We start from the raw sequence: 25,057 nt of genomic DNA, 5'->3' as shown, positions 1-25,057 counted from the left end.
GCATACAACCACTAAATCTATCATTGAAATAATATTTAGACAAATCTTATTAAACCAAATATCACATTAAGTAGATTCAAATATGAAGAAAAATCAATTAAAAAAAATTGATCTTGATCTTGATCATGATCATGATCAACATCAATATCTTATGATTAAGATCACAAGATCAAGATCTTAAAATCAAGATCTTAGATCATCTTAAAATCTTGATGTTTATAAAATAGGGGGAATTTAAAAAAAAAAAATGGTCGAATATATTATGAAAAGAAGTGGTGAATGTTTATACAATTTGACCGGTCATGTAATGGCCGAATATATTTTTTGTTTTCTTAAAAAAAATGGAAAGAGAAAAAAAATGAGGAGAGAGAATTTTACATAGGAGAGAGAATTTGACCGGCTATTTAATGGCCGAATATAATATTTTCGTTTTTTTCTTAAATGGAAGGGAAGAGAAAAAAGGAGGAGAGAGAATTTGACTGGGCCGAATTTTTATTTTTATTTTTTTTAAAATTGAGAAGAGAGAGAAAAGGGAAGAGAGAGAATTTGACCGACCATTAATGACCGAATTAGTATGCTCGTTATAATTATCAATAATTTTGGTTTTTTTAAGAAATAAATTTTTTTTTGGGTTTATTTTCATAATTTTCCCTTATATAAATTAATATAATTATTTATAATTTTATATATAGTAGAAGGTGGCATGTGCAAACTATGCAAAGGGCTTATTTGTAATTTTAAGAGATTGATTAAAGGATTTTGAGGATTATCAATCAAAGAAGATACTTTTTTTTTTAATTTCTAAGCAATTTGATTATATGGTCGTGGTGTGGGGGGTGTCAATGGGTACCCATTAACTCAGAACTAAATCAAAATCAAAATTGAAAAATCCCAATTTCGATTCCCTTTTTTTTTGGAATAGATTAGAGCTGGGTCTAATATGAAATCGAACCAATAGGAACTGGAACCATTAGATTCTATTTGATGAGTACTTGGAACTGATTTATTTTTATGTTATACATAATTTAAGAATTTCCTATATTTTAAAGTCAACATATATTATATAAAGTTCTTCAAATTTACATATATATATATATATATATAAAATGAGTCATTTCACTTTAAATTTATTACTTGTAAAAAAGATGAATTTTAATCTTTGAAAAAAAAATTTCATTAAATCATAGTTATAGTGAAATAAATTATTATTAAGTTGACATTTTGTAGATAATATGTTATTTTTTAGAAGGAATTTTTTAATAATGATTTAAAATATTTTTTTCTCATTCGATTCTTGAGAATCAGAACCGACAGGTACCCTTGATTTTGGTAGTTCTAGCTCCGGTTCTACTTATTTTAAAATAAGATCGGAATTGAGAAGAATTGAAATCAGAAAAATATAGTGGTTATGGTTCTAATTTTCTTAGGAACCAACCCATTGACAACCCTAGTGGTTGCTACTTGATTTTTCACCAAAGAGTTGTACTAAGTTTAATATTAAAAAGGAAATACTCAAATTAACTGAACCGACAAGAAATAGGCACAAAACCATATATTTTTTCCTTTGTGTATCTCAAGGAAGTCTAGGGTTCTTTTTACATTCCATGTCAATTGAGTGAATTTGAATATCTTTTTTTGAATTAGTTTAGTATTATTTTTTACCAAAGTGAACTTGATTATATTAAATTTAGACATAAAAGTGAGGGCATTTACGACCACTCAAAATTTGGTGTAAAACCTCTTCTACTCAGCACTCTTTCATTGTAATAGTAGTATAAGGTGGCATGTGCAAATGCATATATATATATATATATATATATATATATATAGGGAAATGTTCAGCAACAAACATTTTGACAAACATTTTGGCAAAACATTTTTGAAAATATGGGTTACAGGTTTTGGAATGGGCTGATTTTTGGTGAGGATGATCTCTACAGGGAATAGATCATCATCACCAAAAATCAGCCCATTCCAAAACTTCTAACCCATCAAAAATGGTTTACAAAAAATGGACGGTTCACAATTTTTCAACCTGTTAACATGGGGCTAGAAGTTTTGGAATGGGCTGATTTTTGATGAGGATGATCTCCTCACCGTAGAGATCATCCTCACCAAAAATCAGCCCATTCCAAAACCTATAACCCATGTTTTGAAAAATGTTTTGCCAAAATGTTTGTCAAAATGTTTGTTGCTGAAAGGGACCCATATATATATATATATATATATGGGAAGGGTTCCGTAGACACATAAAGCAACACCGTGTTTTGTCTTATATGGGCAAAAATGTTTGGAATGGGCTGATTTTTTGTGAGGATGATCTCTATGGTGAGGAGATCATCCTCGTCAAAAATCAGCCCATTATGAAATTCTAGCCCCATGTTTACAAGTTGAAAAATTTTAGACCGTCCAATTTTTGTAAACCATTTTTGATGGGGTTAGAAGTTTTGGAATGAAATGATTTTTTGCAATGATGATTCCCTCACCATAGAGATCATCCTCACAAAAAATTAGCCCATTACGAACCTTTTTAACCATATAAGACAAAAACGCTGTCGCTTTATGAGTAGCTTTATGTGTCTACGGAACCCCACCCATATATATATATATATGGATAGCGTTATTACGATCCCTATTACGATTCACATTGCGACACACCGTTTGTCTTATATGCGCAAAAATATTTGGAATGGGGCTAGAATTCCAAAACTTCTAACCCCCATGTTTACAAGTTGAAAAATTGTGGACCGTCCATTTTTTGTAAATCATTTGTGATGGGGTTAGAAGTTTTGGAATGGATTGATTTTTGATGAGGATGATCTCTAAAAATCAGCCAATTTCAATACTTATAACCCCATGTTTACAAGTTGAAAAATCGTGGACCATCCATTTTTTGTAAATCATTTGTTTGCAAGTTGAAAAATTGTGGACCGTCCATTTTTTGTAAATCATTTGTGATGAAATTAGAAGTATTGGAATGGGCTGAAGATCATCCTCACTAAAAATTAGTCCATTCCAAAACTTCTAACCCATGTAGGGCAAAATGTTGGGTAAATTGTTGGGTGCTGAACGAGACCATATATATATATATATATATATATATATATATATATATATATCTAAGAAGGCTTATTTATAATTTAAAATACCCATTAAAATATTTTTGAAAGGTCGATTATATAAAAAAAAAAAAAAAGATCTTTATGTAATTTTGAAAATCAAGCAAATGCGATCATAGGTTGAGGGATTGCAATTTTCCTAATTTTTTATCATAATAACATTGATTATCTTAAGCTTAAATGTCAAGTTTGTGCATAATTTTGGTGTCCTACTACTTCTACCCGGCCATCTCTCATTATTATAGTGAAGAAAATGGGTTGTGATAATATGACTCCTCCATGTGGCGTATTCAAAATACTCTCCTGAGGTGGCATGTGTTAGAATCAGTTTATGCCTCGGGATACAAATGAACATAGATTATATGGAGATATGCTGTATCTTGAAGCATAAAATCTATGATTCTAACACATGCCAAGTCAGAAAAGTATTTGGAATACGCAACATAAGGAGTCTGAAAATCATTACTCAAAGAAAATATTTACATTAATGATAGAAGATGAGATGATTTGAGCAAGTCAACTCAGTTTTCGAGATTTAATACCAACGGTCAGAACTCAAGAATCCATTAGAGAAACCAGCAACGTCAAAAGCGTCTTTTAAAAGTTAAAGGTAAAATGCAATCCACACGAAACAAAAAAAGCCAGTCTGTTTTCTACTCGCCAAATGTGTCCTCGAAAGACGAACTGATCCAGCAGTACTAGAATGCTTTTTTGGGTGTAGTAGTAATCCTCTCACCCAAAATTATAAATCTCGAGGAATATCAACCGCTTCAACATCAGGACGAGGTTGTTACATTGTCGGCGGATCGGATGTTCTATATTATTATTATATAATATATAATAATAATAAATATCTCTAAAAATGCCAGGTCAGCCTTTGACTGGGAAATTAAGTTTGACTACCATCTTCAGGTTGACTGCTTTGCATGGCGAGCCACTCAGGATATTTTGTGTAAGCTTTGTCCTCTTGTCCAATAAAAAACCGACACGTTGTTTGGGAGCTGTACCATTGCTCAAGCTAATTCAATTTTTATTTATGTACTTAATAAGATAGATTAAAAGTAAGGTTGTAAAGTTAGTTGATTTGACTAGCATTCTTTAGTCGCAAGGTACAGCTTGTGCCCCGTGCCTCTTAATCTTTACTGAGAATCTATACCGAATAGTCCCTATTAATAGAATATATTAATCTATTAAGGATTTTTTCAAGATTTTTTAAATAATTACCCAAAATACCCTTGTAATAACTTGACAAAAGTGATTTGACATATAACAATATACTTACTTAAATTAAAAGTTTCACCAATTTATTTAATTATTAATATTTTAATGAAAAATAAAAAAATAAAAAAAATTTATTTATTAAAAATTATTGATAAATTCAATATAATTTTAATTGACTTGCTAATTTTCAAATTGAATGAATTTGATAAAAACTCAAGTCAAGGTTTAAAATTATGATTTAATTTTCCCTTGATCAGAAACGGTCCTAAAACCGTTTTAGACGTGTTTAGAACTCCCAAAACTGTTCATAATGATAATTCTTGGTGTAGTAGAGATAAAAGACTTACCATTTGACAGAGTTGACTGAGTTGAGGTAACAAGTCACAATCGAAAGGAAGTATCCTTCATTTTGTGAACTTTCTGACATTATAAATTTAGTAGATTAAAAATCAATCTAGTCTGAAACTTCTAACCCCATTAAAAGTGATTTAGAGTATGGATTGTCGATTTTTTATCAATTTTTATCAATAATTTGTAAATCACTTTTTATGAATTTAAAATTTTCAGATTGAATTGATTTTTTGTGAGGATGATCTTCTCATCATAGTGACCATCATCGCAAAAAATCAGTTCAATCCAAAGTCTATAACCCATATTTTGAAAAATCATTGTTTTTACATATGTCCCATGAACCGCCCCCCAAATTAATTGAATAGATATTTTCCTTTTTCTTAATATATGGATTTTGTAGGTTCCGTTGCATTTCCAAATTACACGATACAATGGAAGCTTACCCACTTTGGTGTTGAATCCGTACACTGGGACAAAGGTTTGTGTTTTGGGAAAATTACTTAAGAACTTAATAGATGATGCCCTTTTACCGTAAGAAAAGCTTTCACCTACCCAAAATATCCCTTCTTATATGTCTGATGTTAATCATACCATTTTTTTTTTCTTTTTTCATATTACAAGTGGTTGAAAGTTTTGATACCTTTAAAAGTTAATAGATATTATGTAACTTTTTTTTTTTTTTCATCTTTTGTATAAGTTTATTATTTGTGAAGAAGAGGGATTTTAATTTTTGAAAAATAACCGATTCATATATTTGCTATAACAATTTGTAATTATGTTATTTATGTTTTTATAGATGATGTATTGTGTTCTTAAAAGAAATCATTTTGGAAATAATTTGTTAATGATAATTTTTGTTATTTTATAATAAAAAGAAAATCGCATTTAAAGGAAATAGAATGTTATCATAACTCGAGAAATTTTTTTTTTTATTCTTATTTATTTATAAAAAGAATTGGAACCAATAGATACCCATGGTTTTTGATGATTCTGATTCCGATTCTAATAATTTTAAAATAGGAATAAAAAAAATATGATGTTTCCTCTTCTAGAATCTTAGGAACTGAATCAGAATCGACCCATTAACACCCCTACCCCAGGTGCATGGATCCAAAAAATGTTTAAAACTTATTATTTCCTCTTTTCTTACCCCCTCCAAATATCGAGTTGACTTGTTCGGTTCATCTCATCTCGAACAGGAAAAATCATTTTTACTCAATTTATAATTATTTATTAATAGGGAATAAGTTTGTACAATGTGAAAAAAAACCCATATTTTACAATCCAAGGCATTGAATTTTTTATTACCAAAATTTTAATTTTCTCGACAGGCCAAAACTATCAAATTAATGGATGATGAGAGAAATCTAGTGGATCTAAGCTGTTAAATATGGGGAATATCAAAAGTTTCAACAGCCTTGGTCTATCGAATTGTTTAGTTCCACACCCCCTCCCACATCCAACACACAATTTTCTCCCTCAATTTTGGGTGATTTAGAAATCCCCTATCTTTTGGTGATTATAATAGAACCCTCCCGCTTTAGTGAATATGTTTGAGATACCACCACCTGCCCCCTTTGACCATGCTTCCCCCCCTTACATTTGCGTGAATATTTGAGTTGTGATTAGAAATTTGATGACATATTGCCCATTTTGACGTTGTTGCACTTCCCATGCTCCTCCCCTTTATTTTTTGGGTGATTTAAAAATCCCTCTATCAAATTGGTAAATATTTTTCAAATTGAGGGATATTGTGTTTTCAAATTGATGGCATGTCCCTTTTTGACTTGTTCTTCTTTAATATACTAATAAAAACTAACCTTGCTATCTTCATTTTCACTTTGTAAATTAAAATATTTAATTTTTTTTGCTAAAACCAATCATCTTGAAACTCTTCAATATCTATAATAAATTAATTTTAATCTATTTAACTTCATCTTCAATCCATTATTTTGAATGTTGTCCTAATCTCTTATACTTCAAAAGTCCTACCTTGCTCTTCAGAGTTGAAAGTTAGTTAAAGTAAATTAATTTCAAGGTTGAAAACTAGGGCAAAAGATTCTAACCAAGAGGTTGAAGATGATTGTTTTGGGAAGAGAACTCAAAGGGCTTTTGGTTTCATGTTGAAAAATAGGTTAATAAGGTAGTTTTTGCATCAGTCTATTAGAGAAGACACATGCCAACAGGGCATTGTAGTTTTGGTGAATATGTATGAGATACTTTTGTATAACTAATGGCATTGAGTCCTTGACTTGGGTTTTCTATGATATACTAAGTAGAAATGATCTAAATACCCTTTTTTCAATCTCTCACAAAAAAAAAAAAAAATCCCTTCATTTTTATCCCCAATACTACTATTTTCAAGCTTTTCAACCTTCCAGAACCTATAGTTGCCGTCATAAAAGAAAATCTTAGCTACACCACTGTTTATTAATATGTATTTAGATGTAAATCTTTATAATTTTTTATGAAATAAAATGGGTTAGAGGATTATTAGTCACAATATCATATTTTTATGTAGAAAAAGAATATTTAAATTATAAAAACAATCATTTTAATAATAAAAAAATGAAAAAACCCAATTGATTCGATTGAGTTTATCACTCGGATGACATTAGAAACCATGATGATCCCAAATCTTATTTGTAAACATTCACATCTTAATTTTACCTTGCTTGCATGATTTCAAATCTCAGCCGAGACCGAGATGACTCGCCCGGGTCTTTTTGGTATCGTTCACCAACAAGACAAATTTATACGTCTCAAGCTCCACATCCTCTCACAAGATAAATTATGACTCGAACAATATTTTCAAAATCTCGGTCAATTTAGTAAAACTCAGCCAAGTCAACATGGATTTTGTATATTTTAATTAAAATAACTATTTTTAGAAATTAAATATTTATTATCTTTATAAAGTATGATTTTATGAATAAACATCTTCTAATCTATATTATTTCATCTATATATATATATATATATAAGAACTATGATTGTTTTCATATAAATATAGGACTAAAATATAAGAGTGATAGCTAGTTATATGATTTATGTAAAAAATTTAATCTTAATATCACACCAAGGAAGACCAACCTAATTGGCTTTTCCCTAAACGAGGGCCTCACGCCCATCAAAAGAGCAACCAAACACGTCCACACAATCACAAAACTTATCATGAAAACAACATATACCTAACACTGTCAACAAATGTAAAACACACATGGAGCCAGAAAAGGATTCAAAGGAGTCTAAAATTGGGTTAGCCCGAGTTAGGTAATTTATGACGGGTTGGATGAGTTTGACTAGTTCAATAACCATAATTTCATTTTGATCAGTAAATAAATTTTATATCTAAAAATTTCAACATCAAAAAAATAAAAACACTAGTAAATAAAATCACATACAACCACTAAATCCATTATTGAGAGAATATTAACTCCGGCTCAACCCAAATTGAGGTCGGGTTGAGATATTCAAACCCTTCCACTTAACTCGACTCAGACTGGCCCATCAATCGGGCTGAGTTTGGGTAAGCCCAACCAAGCTGTAGCCCTAATTATTATCTATAATTAAACTCACCTCATATCTGTGAACGTAGAAGGAAAAATACGAAGAGAACTCTATCTGGCCCAAGTAATTTATTATAAAACATCCAACATACATGGAGCATGAGAAGTGTTCAAAGGAGTAATGGACATAATACCCCATAGCATCATCTACATCATCTATAATTAAAATTACAAAGACAACTCTCCAATCCAGCTCTCTTCAATTTTCTAACACCCATGCAGGTCCCTCCACTTAAGGTACACAAGCCCAGCATGATAGTGTGTGTATGCTCCTGCAATGACCAAGACATGAAATAGTTGGTGGCTATGTCCTGCAATGTCAAACTTACCAGGTTTCCATCGCTCAGGAATCCTCGTGGCATACACCAAGGCTCCAACACCATAGAAAGCACCCATCAATAGCTCATACCCTGTGGTATGGATGGCTTCGGGTTGGTGCCTGAACAAAATAAGCTTGTGTAGTATAGGCGCCACTCCTGACACACCCATTCCAAAGAAAAGGGAAGCACGAATGCTCCGGAACTTGGGGCTTTGGAAGACTGGGAGGAGTGAGACCAGCACAGTTGCGATCCCGAGAATTGTTATGAAGCCCAAGTAGAGGTTGCAGAAGAATGGGTCGCACATGAAGGAGTAGTAGACAGGTGGGTAGAAAGATGTGGAAATAAGGGCTGCAATGCCAGCATAATCAAGTCTGAGCATGATATAGGAGACACGCTCGGAATGACATGAGAGAAGGTGGCATGTGCTGCTAGAGAGCAAGCAGAACATGGCCCCACCTAAAAAGGCAAAGAAGGGCCACCGTGTGATTGGCCTAAACATCAGGGGTGCTATCATGTTTGCCACATCTTCTTTCGCAGTCCGCTGCATTTCATAGAAAATACGTGGTAACAATCACATTAGTAATATGATTAGATGAAAATGGTTGTAATCGTTTTTTTTTTTTTTGTTGTTGATACGTATAAGGTTAGTGATTAGCAAATGAAGTTGGGTTCAAGGGAGTTTGAACCTTAGGACATAGGAACAACACTCCACACGTCTTACCACTTCGCCAAGTTGGCACTTCAATGGTAGGAATTCTCATGAAACAATTGTTAAAATCAGGTGCAGATAAACACGCCTCCTCCATCACTTTGAAGAAAGTCCAGATTTTTTTACAAAACTTATTTCTTCTTTTAAGGCTATGATGTTCAGATACTCTAGTATGCCCAATGAATACGTATAATGTATCCACATGATATAATACCAATATACCAATATCATTGTTGGAAACTGCATGGATACGTTTGCTTTCCTCTTTTCTCATTTATTTTCTTCTCTACAGAAAAGTTTCTGTTTTGTAGGCAAAAAACATAAAAATAGTAAATTATATACAAATCTTACTGCATAAAAGTTTGCAATATTAGATATTTTATAACTATGGTATAGAAAGAACAATGCTTAGCATAAAAAGACCAAAATTAAAGCATAGAATCAAAATATTGGATGAGAAATTTGATATCCATGTCCTGAATTTTGGAAAATGAAGAGTCACATCTTCATTTCCAGTACCGGTGTCCATATTGGGGCATCTTAACTCGAAAATCTTTTAAATATGTGAACTAACCAAAAAACTCTAATTTCTTTTTCAATGTAAACTGCAAGAAAGGTCGAAATCATCGAACGGAATCATATATAAGTATCTCAAGAAGGTACAAGTGACTCTTTTGACAAGAGTACTTGTACTGCAAAACACAATTTATTTTTCAGACAATTTTGACATACTTAGAACTGCATTTATGAGTGATTTGAAAAGACGATAGTAGGAAGAAATTTTTCAAAAGAAAATATATATATTATATATATATATATATATATATTTTAAATAATAGTTGAATGTTCATAATGAAATTAGTTAACATTACAAAATATAACATTTGCAGATTACTTGCACAGCAGGGACAAAGTGTCTTAGAAGTTACATTACTCCAGTACATCTTGGACAACAGGGCAAGTACTCCATCTAAGTTCAATTGAGTACTACAAACATTATTGTTGTAAATAAGTTTCAAAACAGTGAACTCATTTACCTCAAAATGGGTAACATTGAAGGTAACAGCTAGTAAAAATAAAACTACTTTGCTTGCACCATATGCTTACAAAAGTGACATAGACGGGAACTTCCAAATGCTAGACTTCTCTAATTAACTTAATCAAATAGAATTGAGATAGTGAAAGGAAAATAAAACAAATATTAGAAGAGAGAGAGAGAGAGAGATTGAAACAAACAAATTCTTCATCTTGAACAATAACAAGATTAAAAAGAATTAATACTAAAGTAAATAATGAGACAGTGTTCTTTTCATCAAAAACAACTAAACATTGCTTGTAAACACCAAATAAAATTTAGCAACAAATCCCAAAGATCAGTTTGGCAGAAAATAAACATCATAAAATTAATAAATATACAAGTTTGTCCCTAAGGACCTACTATTCTATGATCTTACTTTCAAAGAGTAGTACAAATGGCTAACAGAAACCACCACAAGGAGAAGAAATTATGATTCTCTTAAGTAACTCTTTGAACAGGAAAACCATTTGGCATGATAATTTTCATTTATGCCTAAAGAGAAAAAAATTGACCAGAACATTTTTCTGCCAAGCAGTCTACAAAGGAAATACAATTATGGTAACTTTTCTAGAAATAAGCACAATATGTAAAATACATGAAAGAATGGGAACAAGGGATAAGGGCATTACCAGAACAAAAACCTCAGTACGGTTGCTACTGGTGAATCGCTCAGGCAAACAATTACTAAGAAGTTCCATAATATTCCAACTAGACAGTGATGGGAGCATGTCCATTGAAGGCAAGGAAGTTTTCAAGTCATCTCGCAATCTTTGCAAATCAGGCATGTTGGGTATGGAAGGAAGGCAACTCAAGAGCTCAGCTCTTTTCAATATGTCAGGCAAATGTTGCAGGCTGCGGAGATCCACGACCTCTGGAACCTTCATTGCGGTGTATATAGTCAAAGAAAGGAAAAGGAAGAACCCGATCAAGTGCCTGAAGAAAATATGAACCACCAATTGTGGGGTATAAGTGCATCAGAAGTACATCACAAATTTATCAACAGGTATAAAATAAGGAAAAAGAAGCAAGAATGCATCAGTGCTTTCAAAGCTTTCCACCACTAAGAAAGGGTTCTCAAAAGCAAGAACCACCATATCCAAAAGCATTACAACTTTGCAATTTAGATGGGCCTAAAAAGGAGACAGATGGGAGTGAGAAGAATAATATTGGGAAAAGATCACTACATGATAAACAACACTAAGAAGTTCTGACAGAAAATTATATACTCTAAAGTAAATGCATGAGTTACCCTGAAATCTATAAGAAAATACACAGCCACAGATATTACTTCAGTCAGAAATTAGATGCGTTGTTTGAGTTTTTTCTTGATGGATTTAATTGTGAAGCTGAGTTTTGATCCCAGGTCTATGGTGCTACCACACATACAACCTTTTAACACTTCACCTTCCATTGATTGAGTTTGCTAAAGGAGCCTCACACAAGCTTCAATAGTCCTTTCCAAAAAGTGCAGGATTTCTTCTAGTTCTTACAGAAAAATAAGCTTTAAAATTAAACTACCTTCATACTTCAAAAAAAAAACAAAAAAAAAAACACTTTTTGTGGAGTGTTACCCCTTCGCAATCTTGTGGGGGTTTGGTTGGAGCGTACTACTGGGATCTTCGAAGGTAGGTGTAATTCTTTAGAGGATGCGAAGTTTTCAATGTTGGGCCTACTGTTCTTTTGGTGTAAAGTTTTTAGGGAGTTCAAGGGAATCTTCGAGGATTTTTTTGTTAGATGGGAGCCAGTTTGTTGTGTTATCTTGGACTAATGTGTGTGGTTCGGTGGTTCTCTTTTGTATCTCTTGTATGGTATCTTTCAGCTGGTCATCTTGACTGCACTTGATTAATGGATTTTACTTATTAAAAAAAAAAAAATTAAAATTAAAAAGCAAAGCCAAAGAAACATGTGTGGTGTGGTGTGGTGTTGTGTTGTGCAATGTTCATCTGAGCAGAGTAGTTCTGTTACCCAAGAGTGTGGAAACAACAATCCTTAGAGCCACAGGGAAGATTTATAAAGGATCCAAATACAGATCAAAGCAATTATTTTCCCTGCCTTGGCTACTCCCTAAACCAGAGTTAGAATGCTGTGAGAGAAGTGATATTGGTAAAGGCTGAGTCAGGGGACAGGGGATGAGAAAAACCTTAGGACTGACTAAACTGGTCAAGCAAATATAATAGGCATGATTACATTTAGGTCCAGCAGACAAGAGGAGATCATGACCATGCATCGGAAGGAGAAAGGTTTTGATAGAACACTAAGATTAGGTCAAAGATTAATCACTTCTGAATTCATCCTGTTTTTGGCTAGGGAATGAAGTGAGGCTAGCCACAAGAGAAAATAAATGAGTTTCTCTCCATTTCTCTTGTTTGGATTGTTAAGTGGGGGAGAGATGAGAAAAGAAAAACAGTGAGTTTTCTTTCTCTCCAAAAGTAGAGAGATTTGGAGAGAAATAGAGAGAAACCCTTTTACAATATTTTACAATTCCAACTCTGTCCCTAGATCTCTTTTAAGACATTTTAAAATATCAAAGCTATCCCAATTTCTCTCCTGTCAATCCAAACATGGTGGAGAGAAACTGAGTTTCTCTTCTCTCCACTTCTCTCAATCCAAACATAGCCGGATACATAAAGATGGCATGCCGCAGAAAGAAGACTGATTTGATCTTAGTGGCATGAAGCAGAAACCAACTTGGTTAGGGAGTTAAGAACCGGTTTTGCTATTAAATTTTAGAACACGATAGTTGGATCTGTACCTACATTAGAAGGTTACTGTAAGTAAGGTTGGATCAAAGGGATAGGATTATGAGGTCCTGTATGGGGTGCTTAGAAACCGTTTTTCCTAGAAACTAATTGTTTTTTCCATTAAATCCTTTCAAATAGAATTTTTCTGAGAAAATATTTTGGGCTTTACAAGAACATAGGAATTATCTAAGAATTTTTCATAAAAATTTGTTGGAAACTTTCCCGGAAAAGGCTTCAGGGTGACACCATAAGTAGTCCAATTTAGGTACTAAGTTGAACTAATGTCCTGATGGAAAACCTATAGGGTGGCCTTGTAGATCAAAAGATTTTAGGAAAGAAAAACTATTCTGACTCAGAAGTTTTGCACAAGCTTTTTGGAACAATGAGCACTCCAATATTATTTTACAAGGTATTTTAAGGAAAGGTTCTCTGAATGTGTACTAGTAAAGATGTTCAAGACTGTTTCCTCGGTGGATTTTTTTTTTGTTGAGAAAATCTGGATTCATCCATCAAGAGAGTGCTTCTAAAAAAAAAAAAAAAAACAGTGCTCCTCCTATTGAAAAGATTGGAGACACATAAGGATAATAAAGGGCTTAGCAGATTTCAAATTTTGCCTTTGTTGGCCATCTTTTTACATGGCTAAGCAATCTTACTCACATTGGACCCATCGCCCAGGTACTTTGTCCAATGGTAGGCCAAGAAATACTGAATGGTATGTGGGCAGGGATTTCCAAGAAGTAAAAATAACCTCTTGTTTTATTTTTCCAAATTTGGTGAGCATCTAGAAGATTGGAATAGCTAGTGAGTTACAACTCTATCGCATCATAATTGGGGTATGGCAGTAAGGCCTTAGGAAGCTTTGAAGCTTAATACTTGTCACGTCTACCATACTAGTTATCAGGTAAGACAAAAGATCAGATTACCTTACATCATTTAGGGTGGGGCTGGCTAATGTGAAAGGTATAGAACCCGGACATTTAATTTCACCTCCAAAATAGTGTATTTAAGCAAAACTTCAATGGCTCAAGAGACAATTATCACACAGGTATAAAAGCAGGAGAAAGAAACAAGAATCCATCAAAGCTTTCCACCACTCAGAAAGGGTTCTCAAAAGCAAGAACTAGAACGTCTGAAAGCATCACAACTTTGCAATTTAGACTTGCCTAAAAAGGAAACAGACAGGCGAGAGACGAATAATGTTAAGAAATGAACACTTCAATATAAACAACACTAGGAAGTATAGAAGTAAATGCATGAGTTACCCTGAATCTATCCTCAGATAGTACTTCTGTCAGAAATTTGATGCATTGTTTGAAGGGTTTTTTTTTAAATAGATTTTATTGTGAAGGATATGAGGTCTATGGTACTACTACCAAATACAGCTTTTACCACCTCACTGAGGTGACACCTTCCATTGTTTGGTTTCATAAAAGAAAACCTCACACAAGCTTCAATAGTCCTTTCCGACAAGTGCAGGAACAGGATTTCTTCTAGTTCTTACAGAAAAATGAGTTTTAAGGGTAAACAACCTTTGAGGTAAAAGATAACAAAAGCCAAAGAAACATGTGTGGTGTTGTGTTGTGCAGTGTTCATATGAGTAGAGTAGCTCTGTTACTCAAGAGTGTGGAAACAACTATCCTTACCGCCACATAACAGATATGTAAAGGATCTAAGTACAGATCAGCGCAACAATTTGCCCAACCTTGGCTTTTCCCTAAACCAGAGGTTAGAATGCTGTGACAGAAGTGACATTGGTAAAGGTTCGGTCAGGGAATGAAAAACCTTGGGAGTAACTAACCTGTCAGGAAAATATAATAGAAATGATCACATTTATATCAAGAAACCAAGAAGAGATCATGATCGTGCATGGGAGGAGAGAAATTTTGAACGCATACTAAGATTAGGTGAAACTAACCATAAAAGAAATATTTCTCCAACCTCTAAGGGTACCTAAAGATTGCTTGGTGCAGAATGAAATCTAATTTGATCCTTAGTGTCACGAAGAGGAAAACAACTAAGGTTAGGGAGCTGAGAACAAGTTGTTCCTATTAAAAATATTTAGAACATGATAATTGGATCTGTACCTACATTAGAAGGTAGAAGGTTACTGCAACTACGGTTGAATCAAAGGGATGGATGTATGAGGCCTTGTATTGGTGCTTAGAAGAAACTTTTTCCATTAAATTCCTTTCAAATAGAATTTTTCTTTGAAAAATATTTTAGGCTTTATAGCAACATAGGAATTATCTAAGATTTTTTCATACACAAAAATAAAAATTGGGAAGCGTAAGACAAATTACAAAAGATCAAATAACCTACATCATTTACGGTGAGGCTGGCTAAGGTGAAGGGTATAGACTCTCGATATTAATTTCACCTCAAAAGTAGTGAATTCAAGCAAAACTTCAATTGCCCAAGAGACAATTCCACGACCTAGATTAAATTTTGGTGAATGGCTATTTCCTAAAGATATTTTCAATATTGAGGTTGTTCAATGAGTCTCCCTAAATTTTTCATTCCGATTCATCGACAATTTGAGAGATCGTTACATGGGTTATAATAGCACCTGAATTTTTATTTTTGTGTCCAGTATCCATTTGTGAAACTTGAGACCAAATAAAGCAATCAAACACTAAGCAAATTAGCAAATTAACAAATATTTGATTGCAATCAAATTCAAAGAAATTAAAAACTCATAAACAGAATTTGAAACCCCTTTAAAAAATTCAAAAGAATCCTTACGTCCAGACATTAAGAGTCTCATTATGCATGGTGAAAATGCTGAGGAAGATCTGCTTCAGCGGCCATTCCGATCGATAATGGCCGATAATATACTCATTATCCCTCAAATACTCGGGTAAAGAATGGTATTCTACAAGCTGATACTTCACTTTCTTCCACAATCCCTTCCCTTTCTCTTTCTTCGAATTAACCAAATTCTTATCTTCACAATCTAACCGTCGATCCTCTATTGTATCCAACAAACCCTTTGATTTCTCAACACTTCTACCCATTATCCCTTCAACACAAATTAAACCAAACCAATATTATATTAATGGACCAAACAAATAGAGTAAAATCTTTCACTTTTGACATCAAAACGAAAAACCCAAATCCGAAAACGAAGAAAACATACCTGAGGAACAAAACCCAGAATCAAATTCTTCCGGTTTCAATTTATTTGATCCCTTTGGAATCAATCGCTCCACCACACAACTAAATAAAGAAAAACTCAAAAAAAGGGGGGAAAACTAACTTTTACCCAGAATGGTGACACGTGGTCTCGAATTTTGAACAACTTGGAATTTGAGAGAACTATCTGATAAATATTGAAAGAGAAGAATATTTTTTTTTAATGTTTCGTTCAATATGGGAGATAAGAATTAAGAACAAATCATATAAAAGAAAGGAGTCAGTTCTTGAGATAAAAGGGAAATAAAAGAAAACGAAAGAAAGAATCTTTCATCTATTCGTTGAGGAGATGCGGAGATTCTTGGGAATGGTGTTGTTGATTACCAACTTTGTAGTTTGTACGGTTCAGAGTTCGAGAAAAGTTGAGGAACAGTCACAGGAAAGGGACAGTGATATTTTCTTATCATTATATTTATTATATAATTAAATAAGAAAATATCAGGTGCATTTAGGTGGACCAATATCATCCGACGCCATTACTCATCATCAATTCAAAGATTTATAAAAAGTAACTTTATTTAGGTGGACCAATATCATCCGATAAAAGTACTTTTATAAAAACACTTTTATTATTTCTATATTGGAATTGCTTAACTTATGCTTAACTTAATTACTTATATTTCTTTTTCTTTTTTGCTTAAACGATAAATATGGATATTAAGTTAAGCATTTGATGACATTTCACAATTACTCTACACAATAACAATTACAGGGAGATGTATCTCAATAGAAAAACACTTTTCTTTCTTTAACTTAGTAAGATTTTAAGTCTTACGAAGGAACCTTAAGCTCAAATGGATTAGCGCATTTACATTACATGAAGAAACTCAAATCCAAAAAAATCGAAACATAATTTTTTTGGGCTTGATCCAAGGTTTTGAAAGTGGATGGCTGTCGAACTTCCACATAACTTTTAAAATTCAAATTCAAATTCAATGATAAAAAATAATAATTTTTATTTTATTTTTTTTTAAATTTATATAATTGTCTACTCTACAACCTTGTCGCATCGGATCATGTTTGGATGCTACAAGGTGAGCTCAACAATCCTTAGTAAGAGGTGGATTCTTAGTTAAGTTAGTAAGGTAGTTGGATTTATTTCATTAGCATGTTAACACGTCTCTTATTAATTACATTTTTCTTTTTCTTTTTTCATTTCATGGGTTTGGGCTCGATTGCATGGAATGGAGTGGGAAAAGTTATTTGCAGCATAAGTTAAAAAGTAGAAGTCACAATAAGTCACTCTATTGTGACTTCTACTTTAAGAGTTTATTTTTGATCAACCACTCATTTAAATTGCTATTTTAAAGTTTTAACCCAAATGTGATTATACATTTTCTTTTAACTTTTTCTCCTTAAAGGTCATAGGAGCACTTTCAAGAAAATTTATCAAACATAGCCTTACTTGCCATTGATTTTTTAGGAAAATTACTTAATTTGTACATTAGTATTGAATTTTCTTTCTAAATTCCACCTCATCTTATTAAAATATTTGAAATACCTCAAATACCCTTTCATTTATATGATAATTAAAATGTCTACAATGGGAAAAAAAAAAGTTATACATAAGGGTCGGGTTCAAGAGTCAATAATGTAGCTAATAACATAGCCAACACATTTTATCATATATGGACAAGAAATTTTGGAATGGGCTGATTTTATGTGAGGATGAACACTATGTGTAGACACCCTATTTTTGCACGCACCTGATTAATCAACTCATCAACCTGATTGCAACGGTTCCCAATATGGATGCTTATTCCAATGCTTTATTTTACTACTAGATATGTTTTAGAAATTCGGATGAGGTATCTCAAATTAACAAAATTGTAGAAATCACGCTACGCTAGAAAAATATAATCTCAAAAGCCTAAAAATCATCATCTTACAGACAAAAAAAAGTTTCACGGTAAAAATCATTAAAAAATGATCAAATTACCAAAATACCCCTAACATCAAAATATCCTAGAACCTACAATACACTTAGGAAAACCCATTCAAACACATAAAACAACAAATCGAAACTAAATAAATTATTTCGTCAATTTCACAGAATATGACAAAATTATGAAAATGCCCCTCATAAAGTTCATGACCATTTCGCACAAAAAACTTCATAAATGATAAAAACCAACATTCTCATTGAATTTCTTACGAAAAACCGATTCCAAAATATCCTGAAACATTGAAAAATAACTTAAAAAGCAAAAAATCCTCTCCGAGGGTAAAACGGTAATTTTACTATTTTAATAATTAAAATTTTCAAAATTAATAAATAAAATATTAAATAATGTAAAGTGAAACATTAATAAAATTAATTTAAAATTTTGAACAAAAAAAATTAATTAATTAGGCTCTCAGGCAAAATTGTTGATGGTTGCCCAAATATTTATGAAAGGACCCCTTCGTCTAAGGGCCCAAAGAATTAAAGATATAATAAATGGGGTTTCTCCAAAATCTTAAAGTCAATCAGTAAGATTAAAGTCAAGATCTTAAAGTCAATCAAGTAAGACTAAAGTCAAGATATTAAAGTCAATCAAGTAAGACTAAAATCAAAATCTTAAAGTCAATCAAGTGAGACTAAAAGTCAAAACCCTAATAGAGTTCTAATTAAATAATAACTCTATTTAAAACAATCATAATTAAATAATAACTCTAGTTAAAACAATTTTAATTAAAATATAACTCTACCTAAAACAAGTATAATTAAACAATAACTCTCTCTAAAATAATTATAATTAAATATTAACTCTATCTAAAAGGCACTTAAAAAAATCGATAAATAAGGGTCCCTATAACTTCTTTTTGTATGAAAAAATAAATCCTAGAAAAAGTAGATCAAAAAGCTTCCCCAACCTCCTATAAACCCTAATTTTGAAGTCCTAACTCCTTACCTAATATCTATACCCCAACTTTAGCTCAAAAAATACTCAAAAATCCTTTTAAAATACCTTAGAATCCATAAAAAAATAGAAAAATTTACAGATCCAAGAAGAAGATACCTCAACTTAGAGATCAGAAATTAGATCCGGCAACAGAATGAAGCGAGGAATACTGTACAAGGAGTTTTTCTATCAGATCTGAGGGAACAAAATCGTTGCATTCAGAAAAGGTAACTATTTTTTATTATTATTATTTAGGTCTTGTTAGCAATGTAGTTTTATTTGGGAATTAGTAGAGACCGGCGTTTGCCGGGCGGGGTTGGTGCCTAACACCTTCTAACCCCGTAACGTGATCCCTGGACCCGTATTTTTCTTTCGTAGATTAGTAGTATTTGTCTTTTTAGAGTCATTATTCGGTTCCTAGACCGTAATAACTAGGTGGCGACTCCCAAACCTCAAAAGTCAAAAGCAGATCTGCGCACCCTGCGGATCGAGGGCGCTTTCACTATGATAAGGAGATCATCCACACAAAAATCAGTTCATTCTGAAACTTTTAATCCTAATTTATAAGTTGAAGAATCGTGGACCGTCATTATTTACCGTTAATTTGTAAACCACTTTTGATGGGACTAGAAGTTTTGGAATGGGTAAATTTTTTAGGATGTTCTCCTAACCATATACTCCATATAGGAAAAAACTCATTGGTTATATTATTGGCTCTTATATATATATATATATATATATATATGTAGACAAAGTATTTTGTCCTATGTGGGCTAAACGTTTTGGAATGGCCTCTCACAAAAAATCAACCCATCTGAAATTTCTAACCCTAGTTTATAAGCTAAAGAATTGTGGATTGTTAGTTTGTAAATCACTTTTTTTTTTAGAGAAGGGGGTTAGAAGTTTTGGAATAGGTTGGTTTTTTGTAAGGATGATCTCATCACCATAGAGATCATTTTCATAAAAAATCAACCCATCATGAAACTTTTTAGCTGTATAAAACAAAACTTTGTCTAGAATGTGTATACAATTCTGTTTATCGAACATTGTCCATATATATATAGGGTGGCGTTCAGCTCACAATCTTAGGTTCACAAAACGCTTACCAAAGTTTTGTCTTGTGTGGTTTAGAAATTTTGGATTGGACTGCTTTTTTGTGAGGATGATCTCTATGGTAAAGAGATCATCCTCGCCAAAAATCAGTCGAATCTGAAACTTCTAAATCTATCAAAAGTGATTTTAGAATTGTGAACTGTCGATTGTTTATCAAAAATTTGTAAACGACTTTTGATGGACTTAGAAGTTCAGATTCAATTGATTTTTGGTAAAGATGATCTCTTCATCATAGAAATCATTTTCACAAAAAATCAATCCAATCCAAAAACTTTTAAGCGACATAGAATAAAAATTTTGTGAATGTTTTTTGAACCTAAGATTGTGAGCCGAACGCCCCTCACCAAAATTTAGCCCATTCTGAAACTTCTAGCTCCATGTTTGCAAGTTGAAGAATCGTGGATTGTCCATTTTTTATAAATCACTTTTGATAGGGTTAGAAGTTTTAGAATAAAATGATTTTTGGTGAGAATAATGTACACACCTGAAAGCGCCCTTGATCCGCGGGGTGCGCAGATCTGTTTTTGACCTTTGAGGTTTGGGAGTCGCCACCTAATTATTACGGTCTAGGAACCGAACTTTGACTCTAAAAGGCAAATAAACTAATCAACGAAAGAAAAATACAGGTCCGGGGATCATGTTACGGGGTTGGAAGGTGTTAGGCACCAACCCCGCCCGGCAAACGTCGGTCTCTACTTATTCCAAATAAGACTACATTGCTAACAAAAAACCTAGATAGAAAAAAAAATAAAAGAAATTTTACCTTCGAATGCAACGATTATATCCCCTCAGATCTGATGAAACCGCTTCTTGTACCGTACTCCTTGCTTTGTTTTGTCTCCGGATCTGATTTCTGATCTCCGAGGCAAGGTATCTCTTTCTTAGATCTGAGTTCTTCGAATTTTCTTTATAGATTTGGGATATTTTTGAAGGGCTTCTAGGTGTTTTTCAAGCTAAAATCGAAGTATGAGTGTTAGGTAAGGAGTTGGGACTTTAAAATTAGGGTTTATAGGAGGTTAGGGAGGTTTTTTGACCTACTTCTCTTAGGGTTTATTATTTGATACGAAAATAGGGTGTGGAGACTCCTATTTATAGATTTTTTAAGTGTTTTTTTAGATAGAATTAGTGTTTAATTATAATTTTTTTAGTTAGAGTTATATTTTAATTAGAATTATTTTAGGTAAAATTGTATTTTAATTAGAATTCTATTAAATAGAGTTATTATTTAATTAGAACTCTATTAAGATTTTGACTTTTGGTCTTATTTGATTGACTTTAAGACTTTGACTTTAGTCTTACTTGATTGACTTTAATATCTTGACTTTGGTTTTACTTGATTGAATTTAATATTTTGGAGAATCCCCCTTATTATATCTTTAATTCTTTGGACCCCCAAATGGAGGGGTCCTTGAATAAATATCTTGACAACCATCAACAATTTTGCCTGAGAGCCTAATTAATCGATTATTTTGGTTCAAAATTTTAAATTAATTTTATTAATATTTCACTTTAATTATTTAATGCTTTATTTATTAATTTTAAAAATTTTAATTATAAAAATTATAAAATTACCGTTTTACCCTCGGAGAGGACTTTTTGTGTTTCAAGTCGATTTTTGATGTTCTAAGATGTTTTAGAATCGATTTTTTGTAAGGAATTCAATGGAAATATTGGTTTGTGTCATTTATGAAATTTTTGTGTGGAATGGTCGTGAACTTTATGAGGGGCATTTTCGTAATTTTGTGAAAATTGACAAAATGATTTATTTGGTTTCGATTTGTTATTTTATGTGTTCGAATGGGTTTTCCTAAGCGTAACGTAGGCTCTAGGGTTGTTTTGATGTTAGGGGTATTTTGATAATTTAGTTATTTTTTAGTGATTTTTATCGTAAAGCTTCTTTTTGTCTGAAAAATGATGATTTCTAAGCTTTTGAGGTTATATTTTCCTAACGTAGCATGATTCTTCTACAGTTTTATTAGTTCGAGATACCTCATCTGAATTTCTGAAACATATCTCATAACAAAATAAAGCATTGGAATAAACATCCATCATTGGGAACCGTTACAATCAGGTTGACTAGTTGATTAATCAGGTGGATACAAAAGTGGGGTGTCTACAACACCATATAAATTATCTTCACAAAAAATCAATTGTAGAAACCCCATTTTTGTATCCACTTAACTTGACGATTTGTCATCCTGATTGCTGTGGATTCCTAATGATGAGTGCAAAGATCTCGAAGGCTTGTGAGTAATATCCTTGATTTCTCTCATTTATAGTCCTTCCATCTCCCTTAATCGTTACGACTCGACATAGAAATTTACATACTTAGGATCGTTACATCTTACACCTGATTTAACAAGTACATATGTAAAATCCCGAATTTTCAATTCGTATCTCGAGGAAAAAAAATAAATAGTGGAATTTTAAGAAAATCTTGAAAGTGGGACTTAGGGGTAAAACTTTAGGATGTTTCTGATCATTTTTAATGGAATCTGACCTCACCATTAGATTCAAAATGATCGAAAAACATACTTTAGCCTGTAAGCACGCTCAAATGCGAGTCCGAATATAAAAGTTGCAAAATCCTCGATTACCGGGCCGGACCAGGCTAAAATAGTGACTTTTTGTTAGAGTAAGAATTATTAAGATTCGATTACACCATTGGATCCATAACGAAAAATTATTAAATATGAACTATTTATATGTCATTTTTGGAGATCAAGAAGTCGAATTATCGTCAAAAATGAAAACGACGTCAAGTTTAGGGGTCACATCAGGCCAAAAATGTAGACTTTTGATAGAGACATAATTTATAGAAATTGACTATATACCATTAGATCCAGAATGAAAAATTAGGCGAAATAAAGTATTCATTTATTAGTTTTGGAGTCCGGACGATCAAGTTATCGTCGATCAAAATAATTGACAAAATACCGAATTCGTCCCAAATTTTATATAAATATTATTTTAATTTTTTTTTATCTCATCTTCCCCAACTCGTCCATACAGCCATGATAATAAACGAAAAATTTATTTTTTTTTTCGATCTTCCACCTCAGATCCCTCGCAAACGGTTAACTTTCAACGATCGCCGCAGAAGAGAAAAAGATCCGCAACTGCGTTCTCTACAAAACCCACCCAACCTCTTTCCATTTCACTTTCTTTTTCATCCAGTATCGTAAAAAATCAGTCGTATTTATATACGGGAATTTCGAAACTTTGACCTCGGATTTCGTCCGTTTCGGGATCAAATTGTCTTCCGACGTAGAAGGGAGAAACGTCCGTAGCCTCATTTTCTACATAACCCAACCAAATTCCTTCCGTTTCTCGTCTTTTTCAACCCGTATCGTCAAAAATCAGCCGTACGTATATACGTAGATTTCGAAAACTTCGACCTCGAATTTCATCGGTTTCGGGGTCAAACCGTCCTTCGTCGCAGAAGGGAGAAAGGACGACGGCGTTGAGATTTTCAAAACCACCAGGCCAGATTCAAAAATCAGCTACTTTGAAATTCAATCTATCTCGATTTCCGCGCACACGCTTCATTCCTTTCGCCTAGAGATAGTAAGGAACTCTCAATTTCTATTAGTAATCATAGATTGTGAAAATTGCATTTAGGATTTTATCAGATAAATTTTGATGTATTTCCAAAATATAGAATTCTTTTGTTATTTAAAAATTCACGCCAGAAATTGCATGTTTGATATGTTTAATTGTAATTTTTAACAAATTATACGTGGGTAGGGTATTTTAACGGGTTATTTCCATCAATTGGGTCGTGTGCACTGCTCGGACCCCGTTTTGATATAAAATTTGTATTCTTTTTCAATATTATTGGTAAAAAAAAAAAAATTTATAGTTAGAAAATGTGATTTAATATTCAATGAACTCATATTGAGTTGATGAATATCAGAAAATGGATATTTTATTGAAGAAATTGAAAATTGTAAAAATCGGAAAAAGGGAAAAAGGGTATGAAACGGTAAAATGTCAGAGTTACACCCGAGGGGTGATGTCTGCATTTTACGTTGTTGTGTTGTGTGTAGGTTGGTGAACAGATATCCACGAATAATGTTAATGGTTGCATGTTTATTTAAATTTCTGTTAGCGCGAGGCGCTGTATATATTTCCGTTATGTTATTTATTTTAGGCCGAGTGGCCACACTTGCATGGTAGGAAACTGGATATCCATTCTCAACATTGTATTGTTAATTTCTCTTTTATTTTCAAATGAAAGTAATATATATATGTAGCTATTTTGTGAGCTGTTAAAGAGTCTGTGAATGCTTGAAGGGATAGTGCGTCATATCATCCGGAGTGGTGTACTATCCTGGGATGTACGGTAGGGACCACAAAGCTCATACGTGGTATGGGATGCGTATGAGAGTGGAGTCACAACTGGAATCCGGGTTTATTCCTCTCTATCTTTACCAGTGAACTTGTAATGTAAAGGTGATCGTATACGAATGGTTTGTATATTTGGGAATCACATGTACGCCTGATAGGCATAGACGAAGATGATTAGTCAGTGATCACAAACAATCTATAGTAGTCGAACGTTCTGACACATCGAAAAGAGACCCATTGCTTACGGTCACGTCAAACGGCCAACCTGAGCCGGATAAATGGTTAACCAAGCGTGGTAAACAACGACTAGCCACAAAATCAGGAACTAAAAATCAAAGAAGAATTGTAACATCATGTCCCGACTGGGAGCGATCCAGTCGTGAATCCCAACTCTCTAATTCCAATACTC

At 32.8% G+C, this 25,057-nt stretch overlaps 1 protein-coding gene across 1 annotated transcript; it reads right to left on the bottom strand.

Annotated features, from left to right (window-relative positions):
* Window positions 1-8,296: 8,296 nt before the first annotated feature.
* On the bottom strand, window positions 8,297-16,647 carry LOC147404600 (heptahelical transmembrane protein 4-like). The gene is made up of 4 exons (XM_086440629.1): window positions 16,245-16,647; window positions 15,851-16,127; window positions 10,997-11,300; window positions 8,297-9,121 (listed from the first exon to the last, which is right to left on the bottom strand). The coding sequence occupies exons 2-4, from the start codon at window positions 16,120-16,122 to the stop codon at window positions 8,468-8,470; spliced, it is 1,230 nt and encodes a 409-aa protein (XP_086296755.1). The 5' UTR covers window positions 16,123-16,127; window positions 16,245-16,647; the 3' UTR covers window positions 8,297-8,467.
* Window positions 16,648-25,057: the final 8,410 nt, after the last annotated feature.

Source organism: Akebia trifoliata, chromosome 4, assembly GCF_017979445.1.
Source record: "Akebia trifoliata isolate Shusen 1 chromosome 4, ASM1797944v1, whole genome shotgun sequence".
NCBI classification, from domain to species: Eukaryota; Viridiplantae; Streptophyta; class Magnoliopsida; order Ranunculales; family Lardizabalaceae; genus Akebia; species Akebia trifoliata.
Note: the sequence above shows the minus strand (reverse complement) of the source record. Positions and strands in the feature narration are given on the sequence as shown.

Coding starts and splice junctions, on each gene's coding strand:
- LOC147404600 (XM_086440629.1), bottom strand. CDS start 16,122: ATGGGTAGAAGTGTTGAGAAATCAAAGGGTTTGTTGGATACAATAGAG. Junction 11,301..15,850: donor GAGACTCTTAATGTCTGGAC/GTAAGGATTCTT, acceptor TATTTTCTTCAG/GCACTTGATCGGGTTCTTCC. Junction 9,122..10,996: donor GTACTGAGGTTTTTGTTCTG/GTAATGCCCTTA, acceptor TATGAAATGCAG/CGGACTGCGAAAGAAGATGT.